General features: G+C 40.2%; 1 protein-coding gene across 2 annotated transcripts in view; it reads left to right on the forward strand.

Annotated features, from left to right (window-relative positions):
- pcsk5b (proprotein convertase subtilisin/kexin type 5b) overlaps positions 1-14,256 on the forward strand; it is a 55,267-nt gene that overhangs the window by 11,504 nt on the left and 29,507 nt on the right. For both annotated transcript variants that reach the window (XM_056376445.1, XM_056376446.1), the window contains exons 3-7: positions 3,161-3,313; positions 5,010-5,153; positions 6,480-6,556; positions 9,693-9,781; positions 10,523-10,695. In XM_056376445.1, the coding sequence (XP_056232420.1) occupies positions 3,161-3,313; positions 5,010-5,153; positions 6,480-6,556; positions 9,693-9,781; positions 10,523-10,695 (636 nt within the window). The remainder of the gene's footprint in view (positions 1-3,160; positions 3,314-5,009; positions 5,154-6,479; positions 6,557-9,692; positions 9,782-10,522; positions 10,696-14,256) is intronic.

A 14,256-nucleotide genomic window follows, 5' to 3' on the forward strand; every position in this document is an offset into this window, starting at 1 on the left:
TGTAAAACCAAGTAAAGAAATGCAAAGCCACCTGTGTAAGTAGTAGCAGTATGAAGATAAAAGATAGGGGACAACTTTACAGGCAAAAAGAAATGGAGACAAAACACTTAACATTACGTAGGACAATGAACATACCACACACTGTATCCACTGCATTATTCTAGTGGGTACACTTTTCTTCAGTAAGCAGATACTTAAAGTATGTATTTGTACATTGTAACAATGCAGTGTTTCCTGCATAATCATTGACTAAGGTGGAAATGCTCTATGTTGCTAGAAAAATCCATATAAGTAAATTATTAGCCCTCCTGAGATTGAAGAGTTGTTTATGTATATAAACACCAGCAAAATTGTTTAATTATCATGATATTAATGTCAACAATTCCCACTGAAACCTCTGGACTTATTGACTTTTTCTCTGCCTTCGTGCTTACGTTGATATTATCAGTCACAATTCACTGGAATAATTTTCTTTTAGCTTTAGAAGTAACAAATATTAATTGTGTAATTGTCAGAATGAGTAGTAGTGTGAGGACATTGATGATCATGTGTACAGCATCTACTGCCGCACAGCTACTGCATCTGTTTCAAGCTACGGTGTAGTCTGCTGATGAAGACTGGAATGTTTCACTGCTTTTCTTTTAAAATATGCTTTACTGTACATCAAGTCAATTAACAGGATATGAAGATATGATACCTGGTACTTCAACCATCCCAAATCTCCTCACTTGCAACCTCCTCAGGAAGGTTAGAGGTAGAGGCTACAGAGCAGCACCACCACGTTGAGGTGGTAGGGATTCAGTGTGTTGCTCAAAGACACTTCAGAAGGTGCAGCACGCAAGAGACTTCAGGTTCTTTGGTTGAATTCCTAGTTCATTTGGCCACTTTGGCAAAATGTTCCGAGATGCCTTACATTCTTGAGTCTTGTCAGAGACGTCTGATGTGTCGTACCCAACTTGGGACCCAACTTCATCTGTGAAGTCTTTGCCCTATGTCGTCAGTCCGTAGAAGAGTTCATGGCAGTGGTAGAGGATCGGTGGCGACATTGAGAGGCACTGATACATTTATTGTCAGACCTCTGTGGAATTACCAAGTTATGGACCAGAGCAGTTAAGAGTTACACTGCTGATCAAAGATTGTGGTTGATGCTCTGCTAATGTATGCAAATTGTAATGATACACTAGTGGTTTTGCACAGACACTTTCACGCACAATTCCTGATGACAGTGGTGTTTTGAGGCTAATGGTGTGTGTAAAGGGTTGCTTTGAAGCTGATGGTCCTGACAAAACTTGCAGTGAAATGAGCTGAGACCTCGGCAGACGGAGGAGCATCAGGCTAAAACAGAATATCTCGCTGGCTTTTTTTTTTTTTTTTTTAACTCTTTATCTCTTTCTCTCTGCCCTGGTTTGCCATTTACCAATTCTTTGCTCCCATATCTTGCTCTATTTAAAGAGGTCTACACACTTGGGTTATTAAATTACGTCAGCTACAGAATTTTTGCTCTCCCTCCTTCATGATCTATAACGAGCTACATATTTGAGTTATTAAATCAATGTTATTTATAAAATCAATTATCCTCCCTTCACTTGCTGTCTTCAGTCTCTCTTGCTATTTGTTTTCACTTCCCTCCCCTTCCAGCTCGGTCTTTTTTTATTGACTCTCCTGGGACTCGTTCTCTTCAGCTCTTTATCGCCTCTCCTTCTCTCGTCTTATCTTGTCTCGTTGCCTCGCTCTCCAACTCTCTGGAGAGCGAGGCAGATTGTTTCAGTGCATGAGACCAGATAATCACTCTGCAGTCATTATGTCAGCTATTCTATTCTATTCTTTTTCTTCTCTTCTCCTTTCCTCTGTCTGCTGGAGCTGTATTGATGTGAAAAAATGCTTGGTCTTTGCAGTCGGACATTGTTCACTAACGCCTCAGATTTCTGACAAACTGAGCAACAAAACAAAAACACTTTTTCTATTGATTATCTTTTATGAGAGGAGTTTCTTTGTCTGTACATTATACATACAGCCAGGCATTGTATGTTCACAGTAGATGGTGCAGCCATCAGTGCACACTTTGAACATCTTGTAAAATAGGCAGAAGCTCCACAACATTTCATCTGAACATTCGCTATACCTAAAGTAAATAGATGAAATCCTCATGTACTCTGTGTAAAGTGTCACACAACTGTTTGCAAACTTTACTGTGCTGTGCCAGTCTTATGCCTGCTAATATTTTAGTTTTTGTGTTGTCGTCATTGCTGGAACATGTAACTTCTCATGGAGTCTTTTTAGACGGATGAAGTCTGGAGGACTTCAGCTAGACTAAACACAAGATTTCAGGGTTTTAAAAAGAGTTGACCAGGGCCAAGCACGTGGGTCCAGCCATCTTGTTCAGATCCAACAATGCTGATTTTGAAATCGGAAAATTCCGACTGAAAGTGGAGCGAGATTCCTGCCAAGGAATGCCTTGTGCCTTGAAGCGAGCCCATAACATTTGAGAGATTGATGTTACCTGAGAGACATTTATGTCTTTGGTGCGTGTGTGTGTGAGTGCGTGTGTCTGTGAGTGCATGCGTGTGTGTGTGTGTAAAATAATGTCCATTTTGAGAGGGAAAAAACAAACTGATGGAGAGAAAAGAAATGTGTCCATAGGAAAAATCTTGTAGGCTAACACTAAAAGTGAAATGTTTAGTTAGCTAAAATAATATATATAATATAATAAATAAAATGAAATATAATAAGAATAGTGTCTTCTCCTGCAGAATTTTTTTTTAATCTAGACTCATGGCTCACCCACAACAAAAGTGTGACTCTCTTCTGCTGCTTTCTAATATTCTATGTGTCTTGGTTGATCGAGCATGACTGTATACTAGCCATATCTATTCTCTGGAGATGATCTGTATCTTTATGTGTGGGTGAGCTCATCACATAAGGCAAAGAAGAGGAAATATAGCCTCTATATTTCCACTTTTTTACTGAAGATGCAGCATCCACTATTCAAGGTTTTCCAGCACCTTATCATTTCCTAAAATATTGTGTTACTTTGAACACATCATTTCATAGGAACGAAATTCCCTCTGTTGACTGATGGTGCTCTCTGTGATTTAATTCTACTACTTATTTGATACCTCCTCAGAATCTGTTATATCCTGTCTGTGTTTGTGTGTTTCAGGTGGAGTGGATACAGCAGCAGGTGGTGAAGAGGAGGATCAAGAGGGATTACAAACCATCCCCACCCCTTTCTTTGTCAAGCCCCGCCCACAGCAGCCTGGCCCAGAACAACATATTCTATAACGACGCCAAGTGGAGCAGTATGTGGTACATTGTGAGTACACAAATCCCTTTCTCTTTGTGTGTTTACAGCACCAAAACTTCCAATACAAATAGAGCCCAGTACAATTTAGTCAAGTCTGTGCTGTGCTCGTCTGTTCCTCTCAGAGGACTGCGTGCTGTTATTTACGTACATTTATCCATTTTGTGGGTCAAAGGTCAGCAGAGGTCATGCCATGGTCCTAATTGCTGCAGGTTCAGTGCAACTGAGGGATTTGTGTGCGTTTTTAGTTAATGAAAGAGTCTAAAAGCTGTAGTGATGAAATTTTTTGCCATTCCTCCTTTTGACAAGAGGCAATTTAGGGTCACGGTGAGATATTCTGTGTTTATTCATTGTATTTGCACTGTCCACACACCTAGAAATATTTGTGTCCCTATGTTCCAGCATTTCAAAATCATTTCTCAGAGATCAGCAGTGTTGTGCATGCGCTTGTTTGCGCACACACACACACACACACACACACACACACGCACACACACACACACACACACACAAATTCACGCTGCAGAGATTTGTGGGCTTATCATCAAGTGTTTGCAAACACCCTCAGATCATTGCTCTTTCAGTTATGTATTTGTGTGTGTGTGTGCGCGTGTGTGTGTGGTTGAGAGTCCTCAGCTCTGTCAATTGTTAACTTAGTGCAGATAAATCCTTATACTTTGACCAGAGGTTTTTAAACATATGTTTCTAGCTTTAGGACAGAACTCTTTGAACTTGGTGTTTGTGTGTTTTCAGGAAAAAAAAATGCTTCCATCGGTCATTTCTAACTAAGTTACCTGATATAGCCTGTGGGTGACACATTGAACATTTTTGTCAGTTTACACAGATTTACCCTCATTTGAAAGAAAAGTGACATTCACCAGTATCAGTGATTCAGATTGAGTTTGATTTTCACTTGGCTCAGATTTTAGTGACCTGTGAGAAGTCAGCGTCCCTAAAAAAGCTCTGATAAGAAATACAGTGAGTGAAGTGATTTATTTTGAATTGACAATTATGAATCAAAATGTCACGTTGACATTCAAACAAATAGCAGGTTATGGCACATGCACTGTCCTTGAACACCACAGTAAATTATGTTGGCTTGCCAAATTTAAACCTAATCAGACATCTGATAACACAACCATATAAATCAGCTACAGGACAATAGCTGCATTATTGTTTAGAAATGTTGACATGTTTTGTGACAGGTTGATAACTAGCTGAGTTTGTAATGAAGTACTTTTGGACTGGGGAAGGGAAGCTAGGTGGGTAGAAAGGAAAGGGTGTTAAACCTTTGCTCTCTCTGATCTGATCTCATTTTTGCCTTTGCATATTTCTATGCATTCAAAAATAATTTTGCATGCCCATGGGCTCTTTGTTTGAATAGTGAAATAAGACATAATGCCTTCAGGTCAAAGTAATTTTTTTCAGTGATAACAATGTTTTGGTGGACCAGGCTATCTGAAATTTACATAGAATTTTTCAAACAGTCCTGACTTTAACTTGTTTGGACTTGTTTAAGGGAGATTGTGCCTCTGTGTGAGAAATGGTAATGCTAAAGTTAAATGGAAAAATGTCATCATGTGGGTACACTCATAAACTTTTAAATACATTATAAGACCCTGATGGATTCAGCCCCCTCCATGAGTTTCCTTCTCCTCTGCTCCTTTATCACCATCTCTCCCTTCACCTCCTGCCTCCATCTCCCCAGCACTGTAATGATGACGTCCATAACTGCCAGTCGGACATGAACATCATGGGGGCTTGGAAGAGAGGCTACACGGGAAAAGACGTTGTGGTGACTATACTAGATGATGGTATCGAGAGGAACCACCCAGACCTCTTTCAGAACTACGTGAGTGTGTATGTATGCGCGTGTAGGGCGGCTATGAGTGGCTGTGTGTGTGTGTGCGTGCATGCATGCTCGGTGTTATTCAATTGTCAGCAAAATGAATGAGTAAATCTTTGTATATGCTGCAGCTAACATTCATTTTCATTATTGATTGATCTACTGAATATTCGATTAATTTGATACATTTTTCAGTCTATGAAACATCAGAAAACAGTGAAAAATATCCATCACAATTTCCTACAGACCCTGTGGTCTCATTAAATATCTTGTTTTGTTTGATCAACAGCCAAAATCCCCAAAAATATTTAATATAAGACAAGGAAAAGCAATAAATTCTAACATTTGAGAACTTGGAACCATAAAACTTTGATTAACTGATTTTTAAAATAGCTTCTGATAAATTTTCTGTGATTGTGACTGATTAATCGACTAATTGTTGCAGCTCTATATGTCAGCATCTGTGTGAGAGGCATGGGGAGGTTTACAAATTTGTATGTAAGCTGCTGTAAGTGAGTGTCTGTGCATTTGTGTGTGTGGCTATGAGTGTGTCGGATTCAGGATTAACAAGTCACATGCGCGACAGGATCACTGGAGTCTGATTACAAATATAACAACAGTGATGATCTTTTTGTGCGTAAAGGTCCTTAGATTGTAAAACAAATTTAAATCAAAGATTAAATAGAAATTATATTTTGTACACAGGAGTTTATTGGCTATTTTAGGCCATAACTAAGTCATGTCACAGAAGTCAGATGATCAAGTACACTGCGATAGCGGTTGTATTTGGATCACCTAATCCTGTGTCACTGATTACATTTTGAAGGGAAGCTTCCTTAAACCTGTGGGTGTGCAGGTATGTTGTGTGTACATGTTTATTTTTCTGTGGCTACATACTTTTATGTGCATGCTGAGCTAAGTCTACCTCAGACCAAGGCCAGATAGAGTAACTTCTTGGCCCGAGGCAGCAGGTAAGGCCATCAATCAACTGTGCAGATAAAATGATTCACACCCTGTTTGGCAGCGCCTGCGCTGCTGTTATTAGCTACTCTTAATGCCTGGATTTGTTTATGCCGAAGGGTGAGCAGTGTGGCAGATTGAGTTAGCTCTGATTGCATTCGATTTACAAAACTGTTGTGAGGGATGCTAATGTGAACTGTTTGATTGGGTTAGAGAAGCTTCTTGGCGTTCTCCAAGTCTATTACGCACAAACACAAACACGGGTAGTGTTAGACCTACTTTATAATGAATTTTCTTGTTTACCTGATGTTTTCCCTCCCCTGATCATTTTGGTGTTTGATGTACTTGTTTTGTGCTCCGTGTCTCTTCCAGGACCCTCAAGCAAGTTTTGATGTCAACGGCAACGACATGGATCCCATGCCTCGATATGACGCAACCAACGAGAACAAGTAAGAGAAAAAATCTATTCCAGAACTAGTGAGAGAGAAATTTAATTTTAATGGGTTACGTAGGGGTTCAGGTAAAAATTAGCACAAGGATTAAATGTTTAGGTGTAAGACTCAGCCAAATGCTTTTCTGTGTGTCAGTGTTTTTCTGATTGATTTTTACCAGAAGCAATGGGCCTCAATATGTTTGTATTTGCTGATTTCTGACCTTGTTGTGGGTGCAATGAGTTACATTAGTGCATTTGATTGTGACATTTGTGGGTGGGTTGTGGTTTTTCTGTTTGGAGGAATTGGTGTGTATATGTGTGCCTGCGTGTGTGTAAGAGGGAAAAAAGAGACTCGCTTGTCCAAGCACTTGTCTTGTGCCAGTTTGGCTTAGTGAGTGATTTTTGGTGTGTGTTTGGCTGCAGCAGCCTGAGTGCCTTGGCAGTGGCTCGGTCCCTGCTGGTAATGCATTGTCTTAAAGAGACATGAGGCTTACAGATGCAGCTTAATGAGCTGGATGCCTTTTAAGGCTCAACTCATAGTTGACTATTATGTTATGTGTGTGGACACAAATCTGGTTTGCCTTCTTTGACTTTTCATATTACTATACGTTTAAACAACAAATTCTCCTATGGGATTTACAAACTGGAGATCATATTAGTTTAATCAAAACAAGGCGGTCATGTGTCTCATCAGAGCTGAATAAATGTGAAAGGTTTGCGTGAGGTGGCCGGCAAGTTAAAACTGGTCATCATGCCTGAAAGGTGAGATGCACACAGTCTGTTAGATTTCTGTGGAATAACACTCAACATCTACAGCTACATCTGGCAAACTGCAGATTGTTGTCAAACTTTGCGTTGTATGGCAACAAGAATGACATAGTGCTTGTGGATTTTAATCTGGTGTTGTCCGTGTGTACAAGCGGCTCTAACAGCTGTGCTCTGCATTTAAGCAGGAGGGAAAAAGGCAATTATGTTATCACTGCATCAACCTCCCATACAGTTCTCTGAAATGACACATTTGGATGAATCAGCATCTATTGCTTAACAGTGCAGTTCCTTGTATCTGCTAATAATCCATCCAACCCACTTCAGATTTAAAAAGGACAGTATGACAAAAGAAATTGTGAAAATTCCTGTAATGTCTGAGTCAGAAGAAAGAAACACAAAAGTGAAACAAGTGGTTATAGAATTCTCTGACAGTTTTGTAATATAGGGTTTGTTTTGGGATTTTTTGGTGTCTTTACCTGCTGGATGGTGTGTTTCTGTGTCCTATGAAATTAGGAAAAAAACACACTCCTCGCTCTTCTTGCAAATTGATATTCACTACAACCTTCTTTTAACTGTTAATGTTACCACTGTGTAACACAAAGTGACCTTGAGAAAATGTAACTGTAATTTTTAATATCTATCTTCAGATACGTGTTGGCAACTACAAATGTTTCTCAGTGGCCTGTCATATTAAAAGCTGTGGGGGGAAATGCAGATTTTTTTGAAAAACAAAACAAAAAAACACCTGACACAAACTGAAAAGTACATAAACTAAACTGAAATTGGATTTAGAAATATCTGAAATCATAGTAAGCGTAATTCACAAAGAACCAAGAAATATAAAACTGCTTGTTGAAGCAGGGGGAAAATATGCAGGGCTATAAGAAAAATCAGATGTATACCACAGAAAGTTGAGTGAGTTGAGTTTAAGTGATGGTAGTTTCGGAAAGTTAAAAAGTATGTGTGTCTGCATTAGATCAATTATGGTGTGTGAGTGCATGTTGTTCCCACTGGCTATCATCTATTGCACAAACGTTATATGGCTCTGGCTGAAACACAGAGACATCCCCGAGTGACTGTGACACAGATGTGTAGAAAATGGAAAATACAGGCAAACACAAAGAGTGGAAAGACGACCGGACAGACAATTTTATGGATTATTGGAGTGAAGTGAACTGAGCGAAGACTGTTGAAGCATTTTAAAGGAGGGAGTCAGCAGTTTGGCTCATTAACTGTGATAAAGGGGCCTATCACAGATTTGCAGCCATAACATGTTATACACAGTTTCATTTGTTTTAGCTTTTCTGTAAACTTGTGAGGTCATCCCAACTCCACAGAGGATAAAAGGAAGGTTTCCACATCTATACAAATGGTGTCTATATTTCTAATATCTAAACTAGATGTGAATTACGTAGAAAGAGATGAGAAGGATGAGGACTTTTTTGATTGAAGTTGCCGAACATAGATGTTTCTGTACACACCTCCGCTAAGTGATGCCTCCATATCTTTTTAAACCTTTGATCATGCTGTTAAATAAATGTTGACCAGAAATCATCAGGTTACTGTGAAATGGATTTTCCGCTGTCTGAGTGCTTCCCTGGACTTAAAAACTTCCCCGTGTCTTCCCCGGGGGTTTCGATAGCTAGATGCTGGGTTTCCATGGCAGCGGTCAGAGCTGTTTCCGGGGGGTGTTGTGATGCAGATGTTCTCTGCAGGAGGTGCGTGTGCGTGTGAGTGTGTTTGTGCCGATCCAGAAAGTGGTGTTTTTGAGGAGGCGGAGGACGCAAACATACTTATGTTTGTTTACGCTGGTCGCTGACCCGGGCCGATTGTCACCACTGCAGTTACTGGTGGAATGTTACCCTGTTGTGTGTGTGTGTGTGCGTGTGTGTGCGTGTGTGTGTGTGTGCGTGCGTGTGCGTGTGTTTGTGTGTGTGTGAATAGATGTTAGAGTAGTGTGAGTAGTCTAGCTTATCACTGATGTTGGACACGGTTTCAGCTATCAATGTTTTTGTGTGTTAACGTTTGTGTGTACTTGGGGAGCACAGTGCTTGCATGCTGCACTCAGATTACAAACAAGGTCCTGCGCCTGTGTGTGTGAGTGTGTTTGTACATTATGGGACCATTGGCGCTGACGAACCTGTCCTGACAACTTTGTGTGGGATTATTTCGACAGGAATGCACACATTTATCTGTAAAGATGTGTGTTTACGTGTCCTTGCTTTCCATTTCTAATTCAGCATATCTATCTGGTAGTTTGTGTGCTCTACTGCTTGTGTATACATTTGCTTGTGTTAACCTTGTCCGTGACATCCTCTCACCCGGGCATGTGTGCGTTTGTTTAGATCTGTGTAATAAGCTGTTGATTCCCGTTCTTTCCTCAGGCACGGGACACGGTGTGCGGGCGAAGTTGCTGCAGCCGCAAACAACTCCCATTGCATTGTGGGAATTGCCTACAATGCCAGAATAGGAGGTGAGTGATTGGTTATAATTGTCTGGTTTCTGAAACAGTATTTATCAACAGTTCTTGACATGTTTCTGTTTATTCAGCAGAGCTATGTTATGGCTCGTGTTATAAGTATGTGTATGTCAGTGTAATTAAGGCCTCATAACTGCTAATGTCTGACATTTGAAAGGAAACCAATGCAGTCTGAAAGGATGCTGAGAACTAGCATGGCGGAACATGTACTAGTCAGTTCCTGATGTTAATGCAGTTCTATCCAAACCAATTAAAATGACTCCACAAGCTCAGTTTAACTAAATCAAACTCTGTGTTCATTGGTTGATCATGTCCCTCAGAATACAGCGTTGTGATTAATGTGTCATCATGCTGATGGTTGTATGACTGCGCTCGCATTTTTTACAAATCCGACGACTAAAATGTGTGATAGAAGCTTTAATGATAGAGACCTCATACTTACTTTAGAGTAGATGATCTGATCAGCCTTGGAAAGACCTTGTTGCAAAAATGTACACCTTAAAGAGGAGTAACACATTTTTATTGAGGTATAACTCTGAAACACGTGCTAATTAATCGCCCGATTTGCCTAATTAATGACTTGATTAGCCTGTTAGTCTGTTTTTAATTTATCATGGTAATTATGACAGGAAATGTTATTCATTAAACTTTTTCAGCAAGTTTTGTAGAAATGCATGTGAGATAGATTCACCTTTGGTTAGTTATGCATGTATTATCTCTGTGTTTGTGTACCAGGTGTGCGAATGCTGGATGGAGATGTAACAGACATGGTGGAGGCCAAGTCTCTGAGCCTGCAGCCGCAGCACATCGACATATACAGTGCCAGCTGGGGACCTGATGATGACGGAAAGACTGTGGATGGACCGGCGTCTCTGGCCAGGCAGGCTTTCGAGAATGGCATTCGCATGGTGGGCACATGCACACGTATTTACATACAGAAACATGTACAAATAAACAAGTGCTTTACTGTTCAGCCAGGACTTTGACATTGGTATTCATATGGTGGGACAAGATATAAACACACACGCTAAGCAGATGTGTGTGTTTCATGCTCATATACTCATATCCTAAACCCTTCTCTGGCTATCTCTACCTGTGAGATGTCCTCCAGACATTAGAGCACCCCCCCCCCCCCCACCCCACCCCCGGCTATTAGCATATATTTATTTACATATTCATAGCTTATTTTGCATAACGACAATCTGGCGCTGTGTTGTTGGTGGAATGGAAAAGCTATAACAGAGGTTAACAGGGGTGAAGTCATTTACTGGTCGCAACTCACACACATACATCCACACAATCACAAAGTTATTCACAAAGTTTGCTACAACTGGCCTTCTGCCATTTGGTTAAGCAGATGTAGACCTTGAATGAGGTGAGAGTGAGATCCAGACAGGGAGGGGAGTCAGCGGTGGGGGACATGTGGATCTCAGAGTTTTCAGACTGAACACTTTGACTGTGAGGCTGCGAGCCTGTGGCACGTTACAAAAAAGAGGAAAGAGGGGGGGAGGAAAAAACGAACAGGTTGGTAGCGTGAGTAGAAGAGAGTCCCCGTCGCTCCTGACAGGCTGGCCTTTTAAGATGACAGAGGTGAGGGAGATATCTGTCCAACTGGTACGAGTTAGGCATGTGTATGTGCTTGCATGCCCTCCACTCTGGTATGTGTGTGTGTGTGTGTGTGTGTGTGTGTGTGTGTGTGTGTGTGTGAGAGAGAGAGAGAGAGAAGCTGAGTGGAGATGGCATGCTTGTGAGTGTAACATGTACCTATGTGACACTCTGAAGAGACAGTTTATCACAAAGCGCTGAGGTGTTAGAGACACCACTGACGGCTGTGAAGAGGGTTGCACTCTGGCTTGTTGTTGCTGTACGTGTGAAATACTCAAACAAGATTTTTCTTATGCGTGACATGTTTTTTTATGTGTGTTTCCTGGCTACATTTCGCTATATATGATAAGTTTGTTGCTTATACACAACGTTTTTCAGTTAGGTTAACCCTCTGTGTATGTATAGCTCTCAACTGTCATGTCCATCAAAATGTTTCTTTCTCTCTCTGTTTTAGGTGTTTTTTTCTACTTTTTTCTGCTATGATGATAGGTTACTAATATAATATCATAACACATAAAGAGAAAAGCAGCAAATGTTGACATCTGAGAAGACAACAATCAGTAAATGCTTGGCGTTTTGTTGGATAAATGACCAACAATTAATCAATCATTTTGATATAGATACATTTTCTGACAGTTGATAATTTCATCAATCCCACTCTCCCCTTTATGCTCTCTACTCACTGTGTCCTCCTTTCTTTGTGCCGTTCTTTCTTTTGCTAACTGCTGTTCAAAGCGCTCTCCATCGCTCCCATCTGTCAGCGTTTGCTCCTCTCTGATCCCCCTCTCACTCAGAGGGGCTCCACTTGCTTATCGCTGCCTGACAGAAGCCCCCTTTTGAAGAACTCCAAACTATCTTTTATTCCTGTATATATCTCTCTCTCTCTCTCTCTCTCTCTCTCTCTCTCTCTCTCTCTCTCTCTCTCTCTCTCTCTCTCTCTCTCTCTCTCTCTCTCTCTCTCTCTCTCTCTCTCTCTCTCTCTCTCTCTCTCTCTCTCTCTCTCTCTCTCTCTCTCTCTCTCTCTCTCTCTCTCTCTCTGTGTGTGTGTAACAGTATGAATAGCAGTGTCAGTCAACTCGTCAGATATTTTTTTTTTGCTGACTCCTGGCTGAACTTTGCCTTCGTTACTCGGTCGGTCATCACCAGCACTGGGACTCCCTCTGTGTCTCTGACGGGTCCAGGTTTTAGATCATTTTCAGATTTGCCAATTCTGGAAGTACAATGTCAAAATGACATAATGAAAGGCATTTGACTTGGTTTTCAATGAAAATGAATTGAGACTGAATACTGTATTAGTGAATTAATTGGTGTCTTTATTCACACTTTGAGTCAATGAAAAGCTCACTCTGAGCTGGCCCAGGCCTCTCCATTAGCGAGATCCTCCAAATACATCTGGAATGAGTCTTTTTTAATGTACTGCGTAAGCTCTTCTGGAGACCTAGATTTGAATATTAAACAGCTGCCTGGCTGTACATGTAATGAGCCTCGGTTATAACAAATGTCCATATGTGTGCAGTGTTTAGCCAAACCTTAGTAAAATTCAAAACGTGCACATAAAATGGTTCTAAAAACTCTTGAAAGTCTTATTTGTTGTTAAAAGTGCACAAATTATATTTGCTATATGTATATGTTGTTTAAAACATTTCTTTCATGTCTTTACATGCCATATTTGTGGTTTTATTGCTCTGCTTCCTTTCGTGAATGTGTGCAATCAAGTTAAGTCTAATGCTGACTGTGTGTGGTCCTTTTGATGCTTTACTTTCATTCTTCAAATAGAGATAATACCATGAATTCTTTAAAATAAAGTCATAAAAAGACTGAGCAAAACAGCAGTACTGGTATGTACAGCGCTGATAAAGAAAAATAATGAAACAAAATGGAGCATAGTAAACAGAGGATACCGACCACAAGGATGCAACAAAATGAAAATATTGAATGAATAAGGGTAAAGGGGGGTATAATGGAATAGCAAATGTTCAAGACAAGCACGTCAAATTAAAATGCATGTATTGCCAAAAAACATACAAACTGAATTATAGAAACAAAACAAACTAATGACTGATTATTCATCAACCATTTCTTCAGCAAAAGTTTGAAACTCCTCTCAGCTGGTGAGAACTGTTCCAGAAAACTGCTGCAGTTTATAATTTTTGCTCATTGAACTCTAGAGTCTTAAAGAAATAACATTAGTTAATCTACCTCTTGTTGCATAGTGATGATGATCTCTCATGAGATTAAATAGTTAAGTAACCAACTTAGTCTGTTGAAGATGAGGCCTAACTTAATTTGAAGAAGTGATGTGTCGGATTTGTTTGAGGAGAAAGGTTTGGATGGAAATGGTTGGATAGATTTTGGGCTGTCTGCACAAGCATCTTTTTTAAATGATATCTTGTAGCTGATTTACTACTTATTAATATGACAGTATTAATTTGTTTCCAGAAATCATTTTACGGTTATTAACTGTAACATTACTGTCATTCAGTAAATGAACTCCTCTCCTCTGCTGCAGTGATGTGAGGAGAGACAGAAATTCACCTCACTCAGGCCGACGGGGAAAAAAAACTCAATAACACAGCATGGCACTCGGCAATGGCAACGTTTCAAAGGAAAAAATCTCCACTATATTTTGGCCAGTTAAAACATTATGATTACTAAACTTGGATCACATCACATCAGATCTGTTGCCAGACACACTCACGACTGCTGTGGACTTACACTGTCTTGCTGCCTACTGTTTTTTTTCGGCACTTTTGCTGTTGCTGGTATTTACTTTTATTCGTTATGCACTGAACACAGAACCTGTGACTCCCCTTCTGATGACATTAAAAGAGCATTTAAAAATGGGGCCAAAACAACGTTGGTGA

This window comes from Seriola aureovittata, chromosome 5 (assembly GCF_021018895.1).
Source record: "Seriola aureovittata isolate HTS-2021-v1 ecotype China chromosome 5, ASM2101889v1, whole genome shotgun sequence".
NCBI lineage: Eukaryota > Metazoa > Chordata > Actinopteri > Carangiformes > Carangidae > Seriola > Seriola aureovittata.